This window comes from Apostichopus japonicus, chromosome 7 (assembly GCF_037975245.1).
Source record: "Apostichopus japonicus isolate 1M-3 chromosome 7, ASM3797524v1, whole genome shotgun sequence".
NCBI classification, from domain to species: domain Eukaryota; kingdom Metazoa; phylum Echinodermata; class Holothuroidea; order Aspidochirotida; family Stichopodidae; genus Apostichopus; species Apostichopus japonicus.
Genome location: NC_092567.1, coordinates 20,431,139 through 20,455,824, shown reverse-complemented (window position 1 = coordinate 20,455,824; position 24,686 = coordinate 20,431,139). Strand labels below are relative to the sequence as shown.

The 24,686-nt window shown below is 39.1% G+C and overlaps 2 protein-coding genes across 2 annotated transcripts; both read left to right on the top strand.

The window, feature by feature from the left end:
- Positions 1-419: 419 nt before the first annotated feature.
- On the top strand, positions 420-12,116 carry LOC139969696 (uncharacterized). Its single transcript, XM_071974846.1, has 4 exons — positions 420-629; positions 2,526-2,725; positions 5,146-5,356; positions 10,645-12,116. Exons 1-4 carry the CDS (start codon positions 548-550, stop codon positions 11,382-11,384), a joined length of 1,233 nt encoding a protein of 410 aa, XP_071830947.1. The 5' UTR covers positions 420-547; the 3' UTR covers positions 11,385-12,116.
- A 705-nt stretch (positions 12,117-12,821) lies between these two features.
- LOC139969697 (uncharacterized) lies at positions 12,822-22,117 on the top strand. Its single transcript, XM_071974847.1, has 4 exons — positions 12,822-13,050; positions 15,722-15,918; positions 16,863-17,073; positions 20,543-22,117. The coding sequence occupies exons 1-4, from the start codon at positions 12,969-12,971 to the stop codon at positions 21,277-21,279; spliced, it is 1,227 nt and encodes a 408-aa protein (XP_071830948.1). The 5' UTR covers positions 12,822-12,968; the 3' UTR covers positions 21,280-22,117.
- The last annotated feature ends 2,569 nt before the right edge of the window (positions 22,118-24,686 follow it).

Genomic DNA, 24,686 nt, shown 5'->3' with positions numbered 1-24,686 from the left:
TATAGTGATAATACAAACACAATTACCATCTATGTTTCTAAAACTATTATGCCGCCGAACTTCGCCAGAACCTTTTTTTGGCAAACAAAAAATAAAGCATACGGGAGGGAGGGGGGGGGGGGGGGTTGAGCGATCACCGACATCTCACATAAAGGTCGTCATCAATTTTTTTTTTTTTTTTGCTAAACTTTTTTTTTTGGTGACGGCCAATAGGGGGGGGGCGCGCGCCTGTTGCGCCCCCCTGGATACGCCCCTGTATATATATATATATATATATATATATATATATATATATGTATATATATATATATGTACATATATATATATATATGTATATATATATATATATATATATATATATATATATATATATATATATATATATATTGATTCAAATAGAATACCTCTTTCGTTTTCGTTGAATGCATTGTTGACACTTAAAAATTAATCTACATTGATCATTCAGTCTGAAGTTGAAAGTAGCAACTGAACCGTTTTACTGACTGGACGACAGGTTTAAAGAATTGCTCGTACTTAACCAACGATCATGTATTGTATTTGCATATTTCCATCAAGATTTCTGGCGATTTTAATGACATTCTGCTGGCAAGTTCCACCTTCAATGTCAGGTACGTATTTACATTTACTTCTAAGATATTACAATCAAGGACACCTTTTAGCGATTATTATCAATACCATTCGACAACAAACCCCTCGTTATATATAATCATTGGTTAGGCGATCAGACTGCATTTCAAAAAAGAAAAAAAAGAAAAAACAATAACGAAAATGAAGAAACTATCGGAATAAGCTGCACACTGTTTGCCACGCTGCATAGGAACTTAATCCACTCTGTACAATCTTGTCAATATGCCACAATGACTTAGAATGGAGGCTCGATTTCATTGTTATATTTGTGCCTTTCATAACTCGACACAAGAATGTATATATATCCAGGCGCGTAGCCAAGGGGAGGGCGAAGGGGGCAGCCCCCCCCCCCCTTGAGCATATTTTTTTAAATGTTTTTATGATATCGCTAGTATTTTCAAAAGAGAAAATGCTAAGATGCAACTTACAAGGCCTTGGAAGTGCCATTTCCAGCGATCTGGGAGGCATTTTCAGCCAAATTTTCTTGTACGCTTCGCGCCAACTCATGGTGGCCCTACGCTTTGATTGTTTGCAATGCCGAATCTACAGTTTCGCCCCTCCCTTGGCAAATTCCTGGCTACGCGCCTGTATATATCAGCCGATTCTCATGCCTTATCAGTTAAAACTGGTAAAGGTGAGTACCCGTTTATCAGTTAAACACTGATTTGTGTCAAAATGTCCTAACACAATGTTGCAGTTACGACCCAGTTGCTACTGAGAAGGACTTACATACAGAAAATACTAAACACACAATCATATGCACAATGATTGACTGAACTAACCAGACTACTCTAAAGGTTTCGCCAATACTTTCGTCCACATTTTAACAGAAAGTGGATGACACTTTACTGCAACACGCTTAAAATATGAACAACAACTTTCGCAAAAAACAAACTATATAGGAAAAAATATCTTGTCTCATTTTGGAGATATCAAGGATTTAATGTTTCGTCACGTCCCTGCAAGGTCATATATACTTGATCAAGTTTAATATATGACAACCACGATCATATATGTCCTTTAAAGTCTTGTATGTGTTGAGTTATGTGTTAAACTATGTTTATTTTCTGTATAGTAAAGGAGATGGATTTTTGCAAGTGTTGAATATAAAATATATTGAAGCTGGTTACAAAGATGTGTAGTGATGGCAATCATGGCATGATAGCTTTCAGGGTCACAACAGGTTTACGTTTCGACTTGTAGATATGAAAAGTCAACCAGAGAGTGAGTAATGAGTTTCAGCTCCTATAGAGCGGCACAGTGACTATAGATTTTACGATATGACGGCTCCCAGACGCGGCGTCTAAACTAATTTATGTCTCCCAAAGAGAGCAAGATTTTTCTAAGCTGTTTGGGAGAATTGTTCTTCACAAATGTCACTGTCACATTAAGCTAAAGATGATGATTTGGTTTTGTGGTTTCCCCTTTATTAATACAAATGTTTTAAGTGGTTGTCATTAATTATTAAATTACTGGAATGTGGGTTTCGGTGGGCTCGGAATCGGCTACGACTCGGACCGAGATTGATTTGGGCTCGGCCGCTCGCACACGGGCTCAGTGCAGTATAGTGGACTTGACCTAAGCGTCTATGATTCGGACAAAATCATGCAACTCGAGTTAAAAGGACTTGACTATAACCGCGCATGATACAATACCGGATACTGTAGACTAAACACAAACAGAGGGTTAGAGTAACGTTTGTCTTAGATTGATCAATGGCTACCTTAATTGGCGCAGTAATTACTGGAAAATTGGTCAATTTGTTGAACAATGACAAGAAATGTTCCTGTCCTTTGTCTCAGGCTGAATTTGCTTACGTGTATGAGTGTATATCTCCATTATAACATTTGTTTCTTGTTAATTATCCCCTGCGGTAGCCTGTAACATTACCATTTCAACCAATGGGGGCAACATTACGTCACCAAACTATCCCGACGAGTACGGTAATCTTGTGACGTGCTGGTACTTGGTCATCGCGCCAGATTTAAAAGCGGTGACGCTCTCCTTCAGCTCGTTTGAAATCGAAGCAGGTTCCTCGTCTTTTGCTGGTGAACGGTGTCGGTACGACAGTCTATCGGTGAGTTCTCGAATTAGCATAAATGGATTCATGATTCAAACAGCGATTGTGCGAGTGACGTAACTTCCGGGTTAAGTCATATGCTAGAAACAAGGAGGTGTTATACTTTGTGCAGGCCTATACTATTCCGCGTATAGGTAAAAAAAAAACCTGCGTGAAGAATCTTCATGGGTGGAGCCAGGATTTCATTAAGGTGGGGTGGGATCATTGGGTACACGGTGGTTACATAGTACGCTCCGACCAGAATTCACCCGATTACCAGATGCAGATCCATTCTAGCAACCGAGGTAACTTGCGTGAGGACTCCAACGAACAACCACTGATTTATTTTGATGTCTTCATCACTTTAGCCACCACTCACATGGGACCTATTCTAAGTCTGACGATACATGCGCATAGGTGAGGTCCTGAAAACCTAATTAAAGTGGTTTGTCTTGCCATCCTTGTTTCAAATTTCATAGAATATGTATTCTCGTAGACCTAGCAAAACATTTAAACTGACACAGTCCCATTGGAAGTGTGTCACGGGTGGCATTAAAAGTCATTGGTGGTTTAACATGCTGGCGTATGATTACTTTTGGCCAAATTTGCGCTAAGCTCACTATACGAACTCGGATCTGGGCTGTGCCTAAGTAGTTAGTTATTTAAATTATTAATAATGGCGTATGAGGAAATGCACCATTTTGTGGTATATGACTCCCAGGACGGCAAGTCGAGAAACTCACATGCAGTCGCGGCGGATAGCTTTCTTCGCCTATATGTCCGGGGACATTTTGGGACATCGTTCCTATAGGCCAGGGGTGGGCAACCTACGGCCCGCGGGCCACATGCGGCCCACCAGTGATTTATTTGCGGCCCGTGAGATGTCTCAAGAAAAAGAAAAAAAATCAATCTATTTTACATTATCACAAAAACGAGCTAGCTGCTTAGAATTTATCTGCACTAATGATGCTGTCAGGTAGGTCTATTATCACCATTAATTATCAACTGGACTGTATTGACATTATGTTTTTTGTGAATACAGATTAGTACACACACCTATTACTTGAACGTCCTCGGAATCAAAGGTTTGAAATCAACAGCAGGTCGTTGGTTAGGTGCGGCCCTGTCAATCTTTCACTCCTAAAATCTGGCCCATTCATTCAAAAAGGTTGCCCACCCCTGCTATAGGCCTATATCTGAGGCCCTGGGGTCATTCCTTTACTGACTTGGTGAAATATAATGTGCCCATTTCGAAGTAAATTTATTCACAGATTGTTAGTTGTCATAGGTTCGAACAAATGAGGGGTATCCTATCCTGAAACATAGGGCAAAATGGGGCTGGGGTTCCAGTTCGCCGCATCATTTGTCAACTTGCAATGAGTTCTAATGTTCATGTCATTTAGAATCACTAATAAAAGAAATAATCCACCAAAAATGAAGGTCGCATGAACTTAATTGCAGATTTCCTAAGTGACGAATTTGTAATTTTCTCCCGAAATCACGCAACTAGATGGCTGCTATCCAGCCTGGCAAGTGCCATCTCCAGCGATCTGGCAGGTATTGAAATCTGAAATTTTCTTGGTACGCTGAGCGCCAACCGATGGTGGCGCTCCGCTTAGATAGTACTTACGGCCGGAATGCTCGAATCGATTACGTCCGCACCCCCCCCCCCCACAACGTTTCAAATTGGATTGACGCCCCTGTGATGGATCCTGGGATTATTGAAGGAGGGGACGGAGTTCCTAGAGCATCGTTCGCAGCAAAAGTTAACCGTCTGCTAAAAGCTATTGTTGGGTGCATATTGAATGTGGGGGTGGGGGGGGGGACAGTGTCTACTTCCCCCTCCCCCTCCACCTCCCCCTCCCAAGATTCGCACCTGATCAATATAGGCTATATCCGTTTTAATGTGATTGGTTCGCTGACTTCATATCCTGCTTTGCATCAACATGGTTATATGAAATCGAAAGTATATTAAATAATAAGGATGTTTATATTAATGCACATTATGATAACATTGAAAGCATATAGTCGAATCTGTGGGTACGGGGAATTTCAATTTTGCGCATGTGTGGTTGAACTCTTAATAAAGTTAAATACAGGCAAATAAGCCATATAACCACGAACCAAGCCAACACCCCCACCCCACCCCACCCCCCACTCCATCCCCTGTCTCTGATCTTTTCTTTTTTCTCAACTTCGTATATAAACAATGCCATAATTCAAATGACCAGATATGTTTAGGTGAAGGGGTTGGGGAAGCTGGCTGGAGTTTGTTATTTTTGATATCCTTCTCAGAATTAATTGAAATAAATCTCGGATATTGTGCATAGAGTGAGTTAGAAGTACAATATAGGCCTATGATATATATAAACTCGGATTTCTGTGAGGTGATTTGATCAAATTCATAAAGAACAATCTTGAATTTGGTATCTATTCAGATACATGATGGTGTGTCCTCATCTGCAACCACCATAAATACTTTTTGTGGGTCCAGCGTACCATCACCAACCACCAGCACGGGGAATGCCATGTTCCTTCTTTTTACCAGTGACAGTAGTCTCGGAAGGAGAGGTTTCCTCGCTCGTGCCATTTTTAATCCCATTTACCCGGAGGTAATGCCTAATACTAGTAACACCCAAACGGATATGGGTGAGTTATAAATAAATGGAATTTTCTTCTTTTTCGAAAATTTGTCCAATATTTTTTTTTTCTACTGGCGCGAAATCTAGGGGCAATCAACCCAATTGTTGTTCCCCACTTTCTTACCCTATCCATACTTCAACCTCCATATATATATATATATATATATGGATACGACGGTCAATACTCTTTCCCCTACCCCACCCGTACCCACACCACCTCACCAGGCTCACCACATGGGGGTGGGGCATGGGCAATGAGGTCCCCTTCCCCTAACAATAGACGAAACTGTGTACAAACTGAGCACGATTTTGCATCTAACCTCACTTTCCCCCACTCCCCTCCCCGAAAGAATCCCAGGATGGACGTCAGTCAACATTTGTGCTCCCTCCCCCACCTATCCTGAATTAATCCTCTTCCATCACCCCCGGGCAGGCCCGTAGCCAGAGTTCATATTTATTTGCGTGGCAAAAGTATTGGCTATAATGTCCGTCCAATAGCTTTTTTTTTTTTCTTTTTTTTTTTGTGTGTGTGCGTTTGTTTTGCTATCTGACCGAGGACTTGAACAAAGAATTGCAGGTCCTCGGTTGTGATTTTTAAAGAATCACCACGTCCTCAGAAGAATTCTATTGTATTGGGGTATTGTTAAGGTTAGGGTACGTGGATTTGAACAATGGAAAATACAATGGGGTCCTCGGTCTGAATGTAATACAAACATGTGTGTGTGTGTATATATAAAGGGTGAGATGGATATATAGGGACTTCCATAGGTAGGCACGTATTTCGAGGCAGGGGCAAACCACACAAGTATCTCTAATATAAAATATAAACAATATGAACAACTGCTTTTCTTATTTAAGGCTCGACCGACGAAACTATTTCTGACACATGACAAGAAAGATCCTCCGAATTCGTTGTGACAAGTAATATGAATTCATTATAAATATATGACGTATTTATACCGACTTACCGCTGCAATGGTGTATTGTATTACATCATCATTAGCTGCAAGTTTATATTTACATATATCAATACCCCCTCCCCCACAAACCCAGTCATTCCTGCTATAAACATGTTTTGTCCATAAAATGTAGGGCCGAACACAAATTTGATGAAATGTGCAAAGGAAACCTACCAATAATTCCTCACTTTCGAAAAATCCATCCACAAGTGTATTACACTAAGGCTATATTTTCCTGTTAACAATGTTATATTTTCGTCATACAAATTACGTACAAAGTTCCCCGCCATTTATAGAACTTGCTAAAAATGCGCAGTATGGTCATATTTATAACCCGAATTGAATTATCATGTGGTTACTATAATCCGCTGTAGTCAAATTTTGTCAGGAAATATATATTTCTGAGCTATTACGATACACTAAGGGAAACATGTATATGTTATAGGACCACTCTTTTTCTTGTTCTATGGTAGTAAATGGTACTTGGGTTTATTATGAACCTTCACAGTACGCCCTTTCCCCTATATGAGACATAATTGCCTCAAATATCGACCACTGCGAAAATATTCTAAGTGATTGCAAAGCAGATTTCGACTGCAGGATAAATTACTCTGCATTTATACAAACTCTTTGTTTTTAATTCATGCTTTTGATCTCTGCAAATGGGCTGATGTATTATTATTATTATTATTCGATATTTCGGCATGCTTGCATATCACATAATAAATTGCAAGCACAAGTGTAAATCGTTATGATTTCTCTACACGAAATTGAAAAAAAAAACAAGTTCTTGCTGAGCTTTCAGTCTCCATGAACAGATAAAAGTCCCCTCCCAGCGAAAACGAAAATAATTATCGCAGTGCAACTTGAAATAATAGTCCAGGTCAAAGATTTCTTTTTGATGTGTTAAAGAGGAACATATCATCGAAGAATTCTAGTGAAATTTGCACCAGAATGCTTAGATGATGTTCCTCTTTAAGATATCAAAAAGAATTTTTGACCTGGACTTCTCTTTTAATTTAAAAATTGAGTTGTTTTTTTAACGGAGCAGATAATCTTGAAATGTGTATGGACGTATAATGCTTTCCAGTGACGTCATTATAAACTAGCCAATCCGATTGTCTTATGCATCCATCAATTTAAATCATATGTGTACAGGGAAGCAACCATATGTACTTCTGGAAAAATCTGGGTTGCCAGAATATTACATAAAACTCTATATATAGTGTACATAACATAAGTACATAACATGTACAAATATAAACAGTCGAAAATTCTCCAACTTCGCTTCAGAAATTGCAAAATATCATCAGTTTGCATCAAAGCACCCTCCATTTTACAATAATTTCTCAAAAGGGAGGGTCCTCTTACCCTAACAATATGTGAGGTCACCTCCGCCCTTAACACAACCATCGGACCCCTCGTAACCCCCCCCCCCCCTTCCCGCACCCTTATACTCTGTATAAGACACGGTTTTTGTGTCATGTGTGAGTCAATAAGGAGTCCATTTTGGTAACGTCAAGACCGATTGAATATTATCTTCGTGTTGTTTAAAACACACAAATCTTATAGTTTATACATAAGTCATAATTTTCACTGTTTATTCAGATGTTAAAATACAAGGTATTATACAGTGGCGGAGATTTCTTGTCAGAAGTGGGGGGGTTGCAGGCCATTGATGAAATAAAAAGTCATAACTGCTGGCTCACTATCTAAGTGGAGTGCCACCATAAGTTGGCGCGAAGTGCACAAGAAGTTTTTGGCAAATATTGCCTCTCAGATTGCAGTAAATTGCACTGCCCAGGCCTTAAAAAGCTGCATTTAACCAGGGGCGTCTGCAGGATTTTCTAACCCGGGGGGCGCATATTACTATCTAAGCGGAGCGCCACCATTGGTTGGCGCGCAGCGTACAAGCAAATTTCTGGTTTTGGTACCCCCAGATCACCGGAAATGGTACTTCTCGGGCTTGAAACTGACCAACCATATGTACACTTTTGCCTGAGAACCAAGTTTTTTCCAAATACTTTTTTTCTCATCTATAACCTTTTTGAAGATTGTCACCAGTCACACATCATGTTCGACTTCATCACATATCCTGTGGATCATTGCTTTTGTAGGTGATTCTTCATCGCGGCCCACAATATCCGTCAGCCCCACTGTTCAGAATTTGAAAGTTCACAATTCTCGTGAATAAATTCACTTCAAAACATACCCATAATAATGTTGCACAAAATATCATCTATGGACAACCGATATAGAAAAACCTCCTTTAACAGACGGGTCAAAATTGCACGAGTATGATGAAGTATGATGAAGAATGTTGATTAGGGAATTTTCGAAAATTCAGACGGCTACTAAAAAATTTCGTTGAAGGAAATAAAAATATACCAGATATTTCCGAAACCGAACACTACACACATCGACAGTTTTGAGCATGGGCGCAGATCAGTCTTGGATAATGGTGGGGACGCGTGTCTGTTCTATGACACTATCTAAGCGGAGCGCGACCATGGGTTCGCGCGTAGCGTACGATTTTTTTGGGCAATTATACCTCCTAGATCGCCGGAAATAACACTTCCCAGACCTAATGATGCTCCTAAACCTCCTTAAGTTTTAGATCTCATGGCTTAGACATTTAGTTTGGAGAAATACATGGGCGTCTGCAGAACGAAAATCAGGGGACAAATAATCCAAGTAGACTTTTGTTTATACGATGGGTCTGGGGTCCTCTCCCAGAAAACAAATATAGACTGCCGCAAATGCGATTTCCGTCCTATATTTAACAACTGTGGATAAAATACAATAAAATGAGAACTGCTGCATGTCATTTGCACAATGCTGGATCAAACTGCGCCAACGTTCAATACAGGGGAACTTGAAATGCAGCTATTGGTCAAAACAAATTGGTGGGGACACGGTATATCATGTCCCCACTACTGAAAAAGTTGGTGGGGACGCGTCCCGCTGTCCTCACCAGGATCTGCGCCCATGGTTTGGAGGCTGTTTATCGTGGAACGCCATTTTCATGCTCACTGATATGATGTGATATCTGCTGTTTGCTTTACAAATTCGAATAATTTTGTCACTGTTCCTCTTTCTCTTCCTGTTTTCTTGCCGTATTTTCTACTCCATCCTTTTCTCCTTTTCTCTCTTTCTTCTTTTTCTTTTCCTTCCTTCACCTCGTTGAAGTTGGCAAGTGTATACAGTTCCAAAGCTATTCAACAGCAACAAAACGTTATATGTCTGTTGTGGGGTGAAGTTAGCGCTATGAGCTACAAGTTCCAATGTGCAAGGTGGGGGAAAGGGGCTAGAAATAATGTGTAGGTCAATTTAAACTCGGTTTTCGGTCGTTAATTGTTGATGTAGCCTACCAGGTAAAAGGTTGAAATGACTTTAACAATTTCAAATTTAATAATTTGATTTATTATGCCATTTGGAGCACATAACATAGGCTATAACAGAACATTACTGGCAAAAACTAGGGGGGGGTTGATTGTGTGGGCCAACCCCCCCTCTTCAAAAAGTGGGGGGTTAAAACCCCCCCAACCCCCCTGTTTCTCCGCCACTGGTATTATATTGTATGAACACTGTTACGTATAATAAATGTTGGCTGCAGTGACGTGCGCAAGATTTCAAGGGTGGGGACAATGGGGTTGGTGGAAATTAGACATTCTCCCAGACTACTTTATATGTGGGAGCGTGCATAGATTTGGTATAATCTTAGTTCTTAACCGCAAGGTAATTTGTGCTAATTTTGCTAATAAATATTATCGATCCGCGCAGTAAATCTCCCGACTTTTTCGTTTACTGACGTTGATGGTGAAATGGGATGGGGGAAGGGGTGCGTACCCACCCATATAGTATACCCACTGCTCCCCTGCGTACATGCTTGCCAGTGGTGTCCATATAAGGCGTCAAATTCCGGTACGTAGTCATAGTCATATTCTTGTCATAATCACAGTCATAGTCTTGTCATAGTCATTGTCAGTCATAGTCATAGTTTTGTCATAGTCATATACATAGTCATAGCCAGTCATAGTCATAGTCAGTCATAGTCATAGTCATAGTCAGTCATAGTCATAGCCAGTCATAGCCAGTCGTAGTCATAGTCATAGTCAGTCATAGTCATAGTCAGTCATAGCCATAGTATGGTCATAGCCATAGTATGGTCATAGCCATAGTCTTGTCATAGCCATAGTCTTGTCATAGTCATAGTCTTGTCATAGTCATCGTCAATTCGTCATTGGCATAGTCATAATAATAATCAAAATAATAATAATAATGATATGGCCCTTCATTTAATAATCCACGTTATTTCATTCAATGCTTTTGACAGAATCATCGGTGCTTTCACCTGGAGAAAAGAACGGTTTCAATCTCCCAATGAAAATATTGATTGCATCAGCTGGTTTCAATGTCTTGTTAATTACAATAGTCGCCGTTTCGTGTCTGTTATCAAGAAAACGAAACTCTGTACCACTAGCGACTACAAACGTGTTGTTACTGAGAGACAGAGCACCCCTTCCGGACCCTCCTCTTTCTCCTGCATGCGAGCTCGAATATGAAGAACCGACTGAAGCACGGAACAATGGTCATGACCGCCAGTCAGACGACTGCGATTCTCCTACGAGTACTAGTTTCAAGTGTTCTTACTTTAAACCGGATCGAGTTATTTCCGAAAGGACAAATCAGCAAGGTTTAGTAGTCGATCTAAAAGTCCAATCCAGACTAGGTAGTGAAAATGTGGAGAATCGAGACAAATGCACGAAAAAGATTGTTGCTGATGTCAGTCGCGTGACAGTAGCATCGAATCCAAGCGAGATGAGTCACCACTGCTCACAGTCGATCGACGAGGGGATTACTAACAGTGATTACTTGCAGTTAGATGATGTTAATTATAATTCGATTGAAAGACCGACTACTGGAAAGTGTTCCGCACTCGACCATTCTTCACCCTCGATAAAAAGAGAAATTGCGGAAACCACTTCCAAAGAGACACTTAGCCATTTCGATGAAAAGGCTGATCACATTGAAAGTGTTTACTACGAAGAACATTTATATGAGGAACTATCATAAATTAAAGAAACATATCCATGAGGTCATAGACATGTGCTTGATCATTGCAAGGAGTAGAAAGAATACCGTGTGAAAGAACATGGTCTGGCGAGTTGTCAAAATCAAAAATGGGGGGGGGGGGGGTAGCACGGTTATAGAACTAAACAGTAAATATTATTTCATATTTAATGCCAAATTCAAGGCACCGCAGAGGGTACCAAAATGGCACCGTATTAGCCAACATCTTGATGGGAAACCTCGAGAAAGAATTTCTATCTCGACAAAACTTAAAACCACACACGTAGTTACGTTTCATTGACGATATCTACATGATATGGACCCATGGCGAGGCAAATCTAGAACTCTTCATTAATGATTACATAAACTCGTTTCATCACACTATCAAATTTACTGCAGATTTTTCTGGACATAACGTTCACTTCCTGGACACCACTGTGACCCTACAAAATGGTTCACCCAGAACAGACTTGTGCAATAAACCCACGAACAAGCACAACTACCTTTTACCAAGCAGTTGCTATCCACGTCACTGTACCAGAAATATTCCGTAAACTCAAGCGTTGCGCATTCGACGCATTTGCTCCTCTGAAGTCGATTTTGATTCCCACACCAAAGAACTACATGTCACAACACATCCTAAACAGACAGTATTTTCGGGGTACTATTGAAAATGCCATCAAAACGGCTAAAAGCAAATCCCGAACCGAAACATTAACGTAAATATATATATATATATATATATATATATATATATATATATATATATATATATATATATCCAAATATATATATATCCATATATATATATATATATATATATATATATATATATATATATATATATATAAATATATATATATATATATACACATATACATATGCCCCTAGCACTAGTGCTTCTAAAGCTCCTGTAATTCTGTAATTTATACAAATTCAAAAGAACATGGAGCCAATAAGCATCCGTAGCCATACCTTTTTAATTAATATGTTTTAACCTCTTTGCTGTCAGTTTATGACAAATGTACTGATTGACAGCTCAAGAAAGATATTTCAACATGATACATTGTCAACGTCCTGTATCGTTAACTACTATATGAGGAAAATATTGAACGCTTAAATTTGTATATATATAACATGTTAGGTCAATTTTCTGTTCCAACGGCAACGCATAACATTAGGTCCTGAACGGTAGTAAACGTAGGGGCTTTTGTCCCGCAACTGGCTGCAACTTACCGACAACTGCTGTAATTTATGTACGGTATCCTCTATGTTCCATACACGATCACTTTAGAAACACTTACCCCTGTTTACCTCATATGTTTATAAATATAAATGAATATATATGAATTTAAATGAATATATATAAATATATATATATATATATATATATATATATATATATATATATATATATGTATATGCATTGCTTCAAATAGAATACCTCTTTCGCTTTCGTTGAATGCATTGTTGACACTTATGGATTAAACTACATTGATCATTCAGTCTGAAGTTGAAAGTAGCAAATGAACCGTTTTACTGACTGGACGACAGGTTTAAAGAATTGCTCGTACTTAACCAACGATCATGTATTGCATTTGCATATTCCCATCAAGATTTCTGGCGATTTTAATAACATTCTGCTGGCAAGTTCCACTCTCAATGTCAGGTACGTATTTACATTTACTAAGATATTCCAATCAAGGACACCTTTTGGCGATTATTATCAATACCATTCGACAACAAACCCCTCGTTATATATAATCATTGGTTAGGCGATCAGACTGCATTTCAAAAAAAAAAAAAAAAACAATAACGAAAATGAAGAAACTGTCGGAATAAGCTGCACACTGCAAGCCGAGCTGCATATTTCATTTTCATTTTATTTAATTTCATTTCATTTAAATGAACCTAAACCATTCTATTAATCTTGTCTATATGACACAGTGACTTAGAATGAAGGCTTGATTTCCTTTTTATGTTTGTACCTTTCATAACTCGATAAAAATGTATATAGCCGATTCTCATGGCTTTATCAGTTAAAACTGGCAAAGGTGAGTACCCGTTAATAAGTTGAAAACTGATGTGTTTTATCATTTCCTAACATAACAGTGATTGACTGGACTAACCAGACTACTCTAAAGGTTTCGCCAATACTTTCGTCCACATTTTAACAGAAAGTGGATGACATTTTACTTCAACACGCTTAAAATATGAACAACTTCCGCAAACTATAAAGGAAAAAATATCTTGTCTCATTTTGGAGATATCAATGATTTAATGTTTCGTCACCCTGCAAGATCATATAAATACTTGATCAAGTTTAATATATGACAACCGCGATCATACATGTCCTTCAAATACTTATATGTTTTGTGTTATATGCATAGGCGCCTCATTTGATTTGGGGGGGGGGGGGCTGTAACGACTTGCCCGAAAAATATAACCAAATTTTTTTCGCGCGCTCCTCGCGCGTTCTACATGTTATGTGCATATCATATAGGCATCCATCAGTTATTACATCACCTGCCAATAACATTAAATTATTTCCGTGTTATTACCCTTCTATATTGGTTAGTATAATTGGGGAAGTCGTTACAATAATAATAATAATATAAGTTTAACCATTGAAAAACACATTGCAAATTCTTCTTCTTTCAGTAGGTGACAGTGGCGGAGCTAGGGGAGGGGGGGGGGGGAGAGAATGGTCTGTAGGGGCGCTTTTGACACTATCTAAGCGGAGCGCCACCACAGGTTGGCGCGGAGCGTACAGAAATTTTTGAGTAAAGATACTCCCTAGATCGCCGGAAATGACCCTTTCCGGGCCTTGCTAATTTGCAGATAAATAAAGAATAAATAGGTGTCATCGCCATTTGTCAGAAAATTGCACCAACAAATTGTGAAAAATTTCAATAGGTATTTGAGAGCGCAATAAAAAAGTCAATAATCGCGAATACGTAAAAAGTGGGAAAAAGCTGAAAAAGGCGCCAGCAGTCCATTTGAGTCCGTCAGGGGTCATCGCCCCTCTGACTGTATGGACGCTCTGCCACTGGTAGGTGCCCGAAAAATTCTCAGCATATTGCCCAAATTTTCACCAAAAAATTTGAAAAAAAATGCAAATTATTATTCTTTCAGTAGGTGCCCGAAAAAATTCTCAGCATATTGCCTGAATTTTCACCAAAATATTTGAAAAACACATTGCAAATTATTCTTCTTTCAGTAGGTGCTCGAAAAATTCTCAGCATAGGCCTATTGCCCGAATTTTCACCAAAATATTTGAAAAACACATTGCAAATTATTCTTCTTTCAGTAGGTGCTCGAAAAATTCTCAGCATAGGCCTATTGCCCGAATTTTCACCAAAAATTTAAAAACACATTGCAAATTATTATTCTTTCAGTAGATGCCCGAATAATTCTCAGCATATTGCCAAATTTTTACCAAAAAAACCCCAGAAAAACACATTGCATATTATTATTCTTCCAGTAGGTGCCCGAAAAATTCTCAGCATACTGCCCGAATTTTCACCCAAAATAATTGTTGGGGGGCTGCAGCCCCCCCAGCCCCCCTCCTCCTACGCCTATGGTTATATGTTATACTATGTTTATTTTCTGTAGTAAAGGGGATGGGTTTTGGCAAGTGTTGAATATAAAATATATTGAAGCTATAGTGACAAAGATGTGTAGTGATGGTATGATAGCTTTCAGGGTCACAACAGGTTTACGTTCCGACTTGTAGATATGATAAGTCAACCAGATAGTAAGTCAAGTGTTTCAGCTCCTTTAGGGCCTATAGTGGCACAGTGACTATAGATTTTACGATATGACGGCTCCCAGAGGCGGCGTTTGAACTACTTTATGTCTCCCAAAGAGAGCAAGATTTTTCTAAGCTGTTTGGGAGAATTGTTCTTCACAAATGTCTCTGTCACATTAAGCTAAAGATGATGATTTGGTTCTGTGGTTTCCCCTTTATTAATACAAATGTTTTAAGTGGTTGTCATTAATTATTAAATTACTGGAATGTGGGTAAGTTCGGTGAACTCGGAATCGGCTACGACTCGGACCGAGATTGATTTGGGCTCGGCCGCTCGCACACGGGCTCAGTGCAGTATAGTGGACTTGACCTAAGCGGCTATGATTCGGACAAAATCATGCAACTCGAGTTAAAAGGACTTGACTATAACCGCGCATGATACAATACCGAATACTGGAGACTAAACACAAACAGAGGGTTAGAGCAACTTTTGTCTTAGATTGATCAATGGCTACTTTAATTGGCGCAGTAATTACTAGAAAATCTCCATGTTAACATCTGTTTCTTGTTAATTATCCCCATGCGGTAGCCTGTAACGTTATCTGTTCAACCAATGGGTGCAACATAACGTCACCCAACTACCCCGGCGAGTACGGTCATCGTGTGACGTGCTGGTACTTGATCATAGCGCCAGATTTAACAACGGTGACGCTCTCGTTCAGCTCGTTTAAAATCGAAGCAGGTTCCCCGTTGTACGGTGAACGGTGTCGGTACGACAGTCTATCGGTGAGTTCTCGAATTAGCATAAATGGATTCATGATTCAAACAGCGATTGTGCGAGTGACGTAACTTCCGTGTTAAGTCATATGCTAGAAACAAGGAGGTGTTATACTTTGTGCAGGTCTATACCATTCCGCGTATAGAAAAAACCTGCGTGAAGAATCTTCATGGGTGGAGCCAGGGTTTCATTAAAGAGGGGTGGGATCCTGGGATTATTGAAGGAGGGGACGGAGTTCCTGCATCGTTCGCAGCAAAAGTTAACCGTCTGCTAAAAACTATTGAAGAGTGCATATTGAATGTGGGGGCGGGGTGGCAGTGTCTACCTCCCCCTACCCCCCCCCCAAGATTCGCACCTGATCAATATAGGCTATATCCGTTTTAATGTGATTGGTTCGCTGACTTCATATCCTGCTTTGCATCAACATGGTTATATGAAATCGAAAGTATATTAAATAATAAGGATGTTTATATTAATGCACATTATGATAACATTGAAAGCATATAGTCGAATTTGTGGGTACGGGGAATTTTCAATTTTGCGCATGTGTGGTTTAACTCTTAATAAAGTTAAATACAGGCAAATACACCCGTACCGTAATTCATGGATATAACAACGAACCAAGCCAACGTCCCCCACCCCCCCCTCCGCCATCCCCCTTCCCTGTATCCGAGTCTTCAATCTGATCTTTTCTTTTCTTCAACGTATATAAACAATGCCATTATTCAAATGCAGAAATATGTTTAGGAGAAGGGGTTGGGGCAGCTGTGTTATGGCTGGACGTTTGTTATTTTTGACATCCTTCTCAGAATTAATTGAAATAAATCTTGGATATTGTGTATTGAGTGAGCTGGAAGTACAATATAAGCCTATGATATATATAAACTCGGATTTCTGTGAGGTGATTTGATCAAATTCATAAAGAACAATCTTGAATTTGGTATCTATTCAGATACATGACGGTGTGTCCTCATCTGCTACCACCATAAAGACTCTTTGTGGGTACAGTGTCCCAACACCAACCACCAGCACGGGGAATGCCATGTTCCTTCTTTTTAAAAGTGACAGTAATCTCGGATGGAGTGGTTTCCTCGCTCGTGCAACTTTTAATCCCATTTACCCGGAGTTGATGCCTAATATTGGTAACACCCAAACGGAAATGGGTGAGTTATAATTAAACTTAATTTTCTTCTCTTTCGAAAACTTGTCCGAGATTTTTTTCTTCTACTGGCGCGAAATCTAGTGGCACATGTATGTATATATTAGATCTCCTGCAAGCAGGAACTCGCGAAGAAGCCTACTTGGCTTATCAAAGCCGCAAGCTGACTGAAGTCAGTCTCTCACATTCATATTTAACGTCCATAATTATGAATTGTTAATTGTCAACAACTCTGTAACTGGACGACATACATTAATCTGGGAGTTACTCGAACCGGGGACCTTATGATTGAAAGGCACCGGTGTTAATTAACACCGGTGTTAAACACTGAGCTTACACTTCGCACATGATCAACCTAATAGTCGTTCACCACTTTCTTTCCCTATCCACACTTCAACCTACAATATAGGACACGCGGTCCATATACTCTTTCCCTATAGCCCACCCATACCAACACCAGCTCATCAGGCTCACCCATGGGGTGGGGACATGGGTAATGAGGTACCCTTCCCCTACCAATATACTTTACTTCACGCGAAAAGGCTTACATTCATAAGCACAATCTAAAAATGAATGATTGTGCTATGCATATGTCCAAATGTAGTTAAAATGATGGAAACGAAACTGTGCACAAAATGAGCAAGATTTTGCATCTAACCTCACTTTCCCCCACTCCCCTCCCCGAAAGAATCCCAGGATGGACGTCAGTCAACATTTGTGCTCCCTCCCCCACCTATCCTGAATTAATCCTCTTCCATCACCCCCGCGCAGGCCCGTAGCCAGAGTTCATATTTATTTGCGTGGCAAAAGTATTGGCTATAATGTCCGTCCTGTAGTGGTTTTGTGTGTGTGTGTGTGTGTGTGCGTCTGCGTTTGTTTTTCTGTCTGACCGAGGACTTGAACAAAAGAATTCCAGGTCCTCGGTTGTGATTTCTAAAGAATCACCACGTCCTCGGAAGAATTGCTATTGTATAGGCTATTGTTAAGGTTAGGGTACGTGGATTTGAACAAAGGAAAATACAATGGGGTCCTCGGTTGGAATGTAAAACCAACATATGTGTGTGTGCGTGTGCGTGTGTGTGTGTGTGTATAAAGGGTGAGATGGATAAAGCCTTCAATGTGTAGGCACGTATTTTGAGGCAGGGGCAAACCATAAAATGATCTCTGATATAAAATATACAATATGAACACTTGATTTGCTTATTTAAGGTTCGACCGACGGAACTACTTCTGACACACCACACGAAAGATCCTTCGAATTCGTTGTGACAGGTTATATGAATATTCAATATATAAATATGACGTATTTATACCGACTTACCGCTGCACTGGTATATCAAATATTATATAACATTATCATTATCTGCAATTATATAATTCTATATGTCAAACACCCCCCCCGCCCCCCCCCCCACAAACCCACTCACTCCTTCTATAAGCATGTTTTGTCCATAAAATGTAGCGCCGATCACAAATTTGATGAAAAGTGCAAAGGAAACCTACCAATAATTACCCACTTTCGAAAAATCCATCCACAAGTGTATTGTATTAAGGCTATATTTTCCTGTTAACAATGTTATATTTTCGTCATACAAATTACGCACAAAGTTCAACTTGAAAATGCGCAGTATGGTCATATTTATAACCCGAATTGAATTATCATGTGGTTACTATAATCCGCTGTAGTCAAATTTTGTCAGGGAATATATATTTCTGAGCTATTACGATACACTAAGGGAAACATGTATATGTTATAGGACCACTCTTTTTCTTGTTCTATGGTATAGTAAATGGTACTTGGGTTTATTATGAACCTTCACAGTACGCCCTTTCAATTATATGAGACACAATTGCCTCAAATATCGACCACTGCGAAAATATTCCAAGTGATTGCAAAGCAAATGGGCTGATGTATTATTATATTTCGATATTTCTGCCTGCTTGCATATCACATAATAAATTGCAAGCACAAGGGTAAATCGTTATGATTTCTCTACAGGAGATAAAAAATAAATAAACAAGTTCTTGCTTAGCTTTCAGTCTCCATGAACAGATATCTGATTGCCTTATATATCCATCAATTTAAATCATATGTGTACAGGGAAGCAACCATATGTACTTCTGGAAAAATCTGGGTTGCCAGAATATTACATAAAACTCTCTATATAGTGTACATAATATAAGTACATATCATGTACAAATATAAACAGTCGAAATTCTCCAACTTCGCTTCAGAAATTGCAAAATATCATCAGTTTGCATCAAAGCACCCTCGATTTTACAATACTTTCTCAAAAGGGAAGGTCCTCTTACCCTAACAATATGTGAGGTCACCTCCGCCCTTAACACAACCATCGGACCCCTCGTAACCCCCCCCCCCCTCCTTCCCGCACCCAGCCTGTATAAGACACGGTTTGTTTGTGTCATGTGTGATTCAATAAGGAGTCCATATTGGGAACGTCAAGACCGATTGAATATTATCTTCGTGTTGTTTAAAACACACAAATCTTATAGTTTAAGTCATAAGTTATAATTTTCACTGTTTATTCATATGTTAAAATACAAGGTATTACATTGTATGAACTCTGTTACGTATAATAAATGTTGGCTGCAGTGACGTGTGCAAGATTTCACGGGTGTGTCCAATGGGGTTGGTGGAAATTAGACATTCTCCCAGACTACTTTATATGTGGGAGCGTGCATAGATTGGGTATAAACTTAGTTCTTAACCGCAAGGTAATTTGTGCTTATTGTGCTAATAACTATTATCGATCCGCGCAGTAAATCTCCGACTTTTTCGTTTACTGACGTTGAAGGTGAAATGGGATGGGGGAAGGGGTGCGTACCCACCCATATAGTATACCCACTGCTCTCCTGCGTACATGCTTGCCAGTGGTGTCCATATAGCCCAGTGAATTAAGGCGTCGAATTCCGGTGCGTAGTCATAGTCATAGTCTTGTCATAGTCTTAGTCATAGTCTTGTCATAATCGTAGTCAATGTCATAGCCATAGTCATAGTCAGTCATAGTCATAGTCTTGTCATAGTCAGTCATAGTCTTGCCATAGTCGTAGTCATAATCATTGTCTTGTCATACTCACAGTCAGTCATAGTCTTGTCATAGTCATAGACATAGTAATAGACATAGTCAGTCATACACATAACATGGTCATAGTCTTGTAATAGTCATAGTTATAGTCATAATCATAGTCATAGTCTTTTCATAGTCATAGTCTTGTCATAGTCTTAGTCAGTCATATAGTCATAGTCAGTCATACTCATAGTCTTGTCATAGTCTTGTCATAGTCATAGCCAGTCATAGTCAGTCATAGTTATAGTATGGTCATAGTCTTGTCATTGTCTTGTCATAGTCATTATCAATTCATCATTGGCAAACTCATAATCATAATCATAATAATAGTGATATGGACCTTCATTTTATAATCCACGTTATAACATTCAATGCTTTTGACAGAATCATCGGTGCTTTCACCTGGAGAAAAGAACGGTTTCAATCTTTCAATGAAAATATCGATTGCATCAGCTGGTTTCAATGTCTTATTAATTACAATAGTCGCCGTTTCATGCCTGTTATCAAGAAAACGAAACTCTGTACCACTAGCGACTTCAAACTTGTTGTTACTGAGAGACAGAGCACCCCTTCCGGACCCTCCTCTCTCTCCTGCATGCAAGCTCGAATATGAAGAACCGACTGAAGCACGGAACAATGGTCATGACCGCCAGTCAGACGACTGCGATTCTCCTACGAGTACTAGTTTCAAGTGTTCTTACTTTAAACCGGATCGATTTACTCCCGAAAGGACAAATCAGCAAGGTTTAGTAGTCGATCTAATCGTCCAATCCAGACTAGATAGTGAAAATGTGGAGAATCGAGACAAATGCACGAAAAAGATTGTTGCGGATGTCAGTCGCGTGACAGTAGCATCGAATCCAAGCGAGATGAGTCACCGCTACTCACAGTCGATTGACGAGGGGATTACTAACAGTGATTACTTGCAGTTAGATGATGAGAATGATAATTCGACTGAAAGACCGACTACTGGAGAGTGTTCCGCACTCGACCATTCTCCCCCCTTGATAAAAAGAGAAATTGCGGAAAATTCAAAAGAGACACTTAGCCATTTCGATGAAAAGGCTGATCACATTGAAAGTGTTTACTACGAAGAACATTTATATGAGGAACTATCATAAATTAAAATGAAATTATGTCCATGAGGTCATAGACATGTGCTTTATCATTGCAAGGAGTAAAAAGTATACCGTGTGAGAGAACATGGTCTGGCGAGTTGTAAAAATCAAAACTGGGGTGTAGCACGGTTATAGAACTAAACAGTAAATATTATTTCATTTTTCATGCCGGTAAGAATACTTAAACAAGAATAATAAAATATAACAGGTATAGCAGTTATAGCTCTTCTTCAAAGTGGCTATGCACGGATATGAAATAAGGCGATAACTAATTGTACTTTCAGTTCATTTATTTGAAGGGGGGGGGGTGTTGTCGGGGGAGTGCATTGATTATAATTTTCATAGTTACGTAAAGGCTTCTTAGCATAACAAAAAAAAAAAACAATTATTTCAGTAGTATACATCAGTGTAATTTGAGAACAATAGGTTCTCAACATTGATGACAGGTTAATGATTGATGTTTTAAATATTTGAGGAAATACTTTCAGATCTGCGAATTTTCTGTATCGTCAGCGAATTTTGGCATTCGACAAAACTTGAAACCACACACGTGGTTACGTTTCATTGACGATATCTTCATGATATGGACCCACGGCGAGACAAATCTAAAACTCTTCATTGATGACATAAACTCGTTTCATCACGCTAGTTTCATTTCCTGCTACTCCTTTTCACTTTCGGCGATCATGCACTGAAGAAGAGCTAGTTTCGCTCGAAAGCTCTGCAAAAACCAAACATTGGCTGTTTTACTTTCAATCACTTACCTAATTCAATTATTGTGTCTCACTCGAGATCCAGCCTTTAGTTTTTTCGTTATTCACACACACACACCCACACATACACACACATATATATATATCTATATCTATATATATATATATATATATATATATATATATATATATATATATATATATATAAATGAAAATCGTAATGAGTTGGAAAATCAAGAACAGTGAAACAACTTTCAGCCTCCACCTGGATTCGAACCACGGGCCTTCCGCTCTGTACGAGGACACCCTAACCACTAGGCTATGAACGCTGATCGTATGTCCAGAGGTTCGAAACCGGTAAGGAAGGTCGTAATTCCACTGTAGGCGTTTGTCACCTGTATCGAACAATACTAGTTCTGTTTTTGGTGACATATTTTGCCTTACTCTAGAGATCAAACATGATATATATATATATATATATATATATATAAATATATATATAAATATGTATATATATATGCCCCTAGTCCGCACTAGTGTCACCCAGATCCATGCCAATGTTAATTAATATGTCTAAAGCTCCTGTAATTTATACAAATTCTAAAGAACATGGAGTCACTAAGCATCCGTAGCCATACCTTTTTATTTAAACTGTTTTAACCTCTTTGCTGTCAGTTTATGACAAATGTACTGATTGACATCTCAAGAAAGATATTTCAACATGATATATTGTCAACGTCCTGGATCGTAAACGACTATACGAGGAAAATATTGAACGCTTAAATTTGTATATATGTAACCTGTTAGGTCAATTTTCTATTCCAACATCAACGCATAACATTAGGTCCTGAACGGTAGTAAACGTAGGGGCTTTTGTCCCACAACCGGCTGTAAAATTACCGACAATTGCTGTAATTTATGTACGGTATCCTCTATGTTCTATACACGATCACTTTAGAAACACCCCAGTTAACATTATATGTATATAAATATATATGAATATATATATATATATGTACATATACATATATATCTATATATATATATATATACATATATATATCATATATATATATGTTCATATATATTCATATGTATATATATATATATATAATATATATATATATATATATAGGATTTTTGAGTGGGGGCCATGGGGGGGGGGGCTGTTCTTTCTTGTGGTGGGCCGGAGGTTACTATCTAATCGGAGCGCCACTTTGGTTGGCGCGGAGTGTACAGAGAAAATTTGAGATTTCGGCACCCCCCAGATCGCAGGAGATGGCACCTGTGAGGCAAAATAGCAACCAAAAAGATGTGCAACTTTGGTGACAGAAAAAAAGTTTTTTCTCTTTCATGCTGACTGGCCTTGCCAACTTAGCCAGACTTTTTTAACTTGAGGGAAGTTGGCATCATTTGTCGTATCAAGGTGTCAAGGCCTTTCTCCCAACTCAAACCCCTGTGGGCTACCGGTAGGTTTGCAGGATATGCCCACATGTGGACTTAAATAGCATTAGAGGAATGGGATGGGAGACTAACACGCATCGATGTTTCGGTAATGGTCCAAATTGGTGGCTCGGTGCTAATTAGGCCATTTATTGGGTTTCTTGAGGCAGCTGTCATCAGAATCTGGGTTTTTGTGCCAATCGATGACCGATAACATGAATTGGTATGTTAATTTCTTCTTCATATATATAGCAACACTCTAAAAACAAATGAGTGGATTTCATTCCATTGGAGTGATCACTCGGCGCAATTCAAATTAAGAGTGAAATTTAACTCTATTGGAGTTAACGCTCACTCCTAATATGAGTGAATATAACTCTATTAGGAGTTAAGATTTAGTCCAATGGAGTGGAAATTCACTCTTATACCGGAATGTGCTCAGTGATCACTCCCATGGAGTGAAATTCACCTATGTTTTTATAGGAAAAAGAAAGTTGGGGGACATATGCTACAGATAACGCCTGGCTGCAGGTGATTATGATCCCGACACCTAAGCCCTAGCCGGACTGTTGTTAATGTCCAGACTACGGGGGCCAGTGCTGCCTGGAGCTTGTGCAGTTGTGCCCATCCGAACTCTCTGATTACTCGGACTACCTCCTACCTAGCAAGCGGATTCAATTATTCCTGCCTAGAGAAGGAACCAACATGCTGTACATGGAGTTTGAATCTGACACACAAGAAGGGTTGTATAGTATTGTTAATAGACTGATGAAACATTGAACTTGAGCTCATAACCATTGTATGTTAATCTAACAATTTTCCCAATTGTGGGGCGCTGTTTTTTTTCCATACCCATTGGCCATGCGGAGCATCACGCACGTATTGACTACCATTCATACCAAGTCTTTGCTATGACCAGCCTGAGATTTAAACCTGTGACCTCTGGCTCCTACTGACAATTTTCAATTTTGCTTTTCTACTAATAAACAAAAATAGAATAATGCTAAAGAAGTTAGTAGTTCCTCATAATTATACACAAAACAATATCCATGCACTTGCAACCTCAAATTTATTATGTATACATATAAACATAATATCACAGACAGATGAAGATAAAAAGAACTGATTATGCCAAATAGTAGCACTGATGAGCCCCCCCCCCCCCCCCGCCCCTAATCAAATAAAATATCAACATAAAACACTAGCAATGTACTTGCAACCTTAATTCAGTTACATGTTATCAGTATATAATCA

Bases quoted from the DNA above. Each gene is read 5' to 3' on its own strand.
- LOC139969696 (XM_071974846.1), top strand. From the start codon at position 548: ATGTATTGTATTTGCATATTTCCATCAAGATTTCTGGCGATTTTAATG. The intron at 630-2,525 runs GTACGTATTTAC...CCCCTGCGGTAG, and splicing joins AGTTCCACCTTCAATGTCAG to CCTGTAACATTACCATTTCA. The intron at 5,357-10,644 runs GTGAGTTATAAA...TGCTTTTGACAG, and splicing joins TAACACCCAAACGGATATGG to AATCATCGGTGCTTTCACCT.
- LOC139969697 (XM_071974847.1), top strand. From the start codon at position 12,969: ATGTATTGCATTTGCATATTCCCATCAAGATTTCTGGCGATTTTAATA. The intron at 13,051-15,721 runs GTACGTATTTAC...CCCATGCGGTAG, and splicing joins AGTTCCACTCTCAATGTCAG to CCTGTAACGTTATCTGTTCA. The intron at 15,919-16,862 runs GTGAGTTCTCGA...GTATCTATTCAG, and splicing joins GTCGGTACGACAGTCTATCG to ATACATGACGGTGTGTCCTC.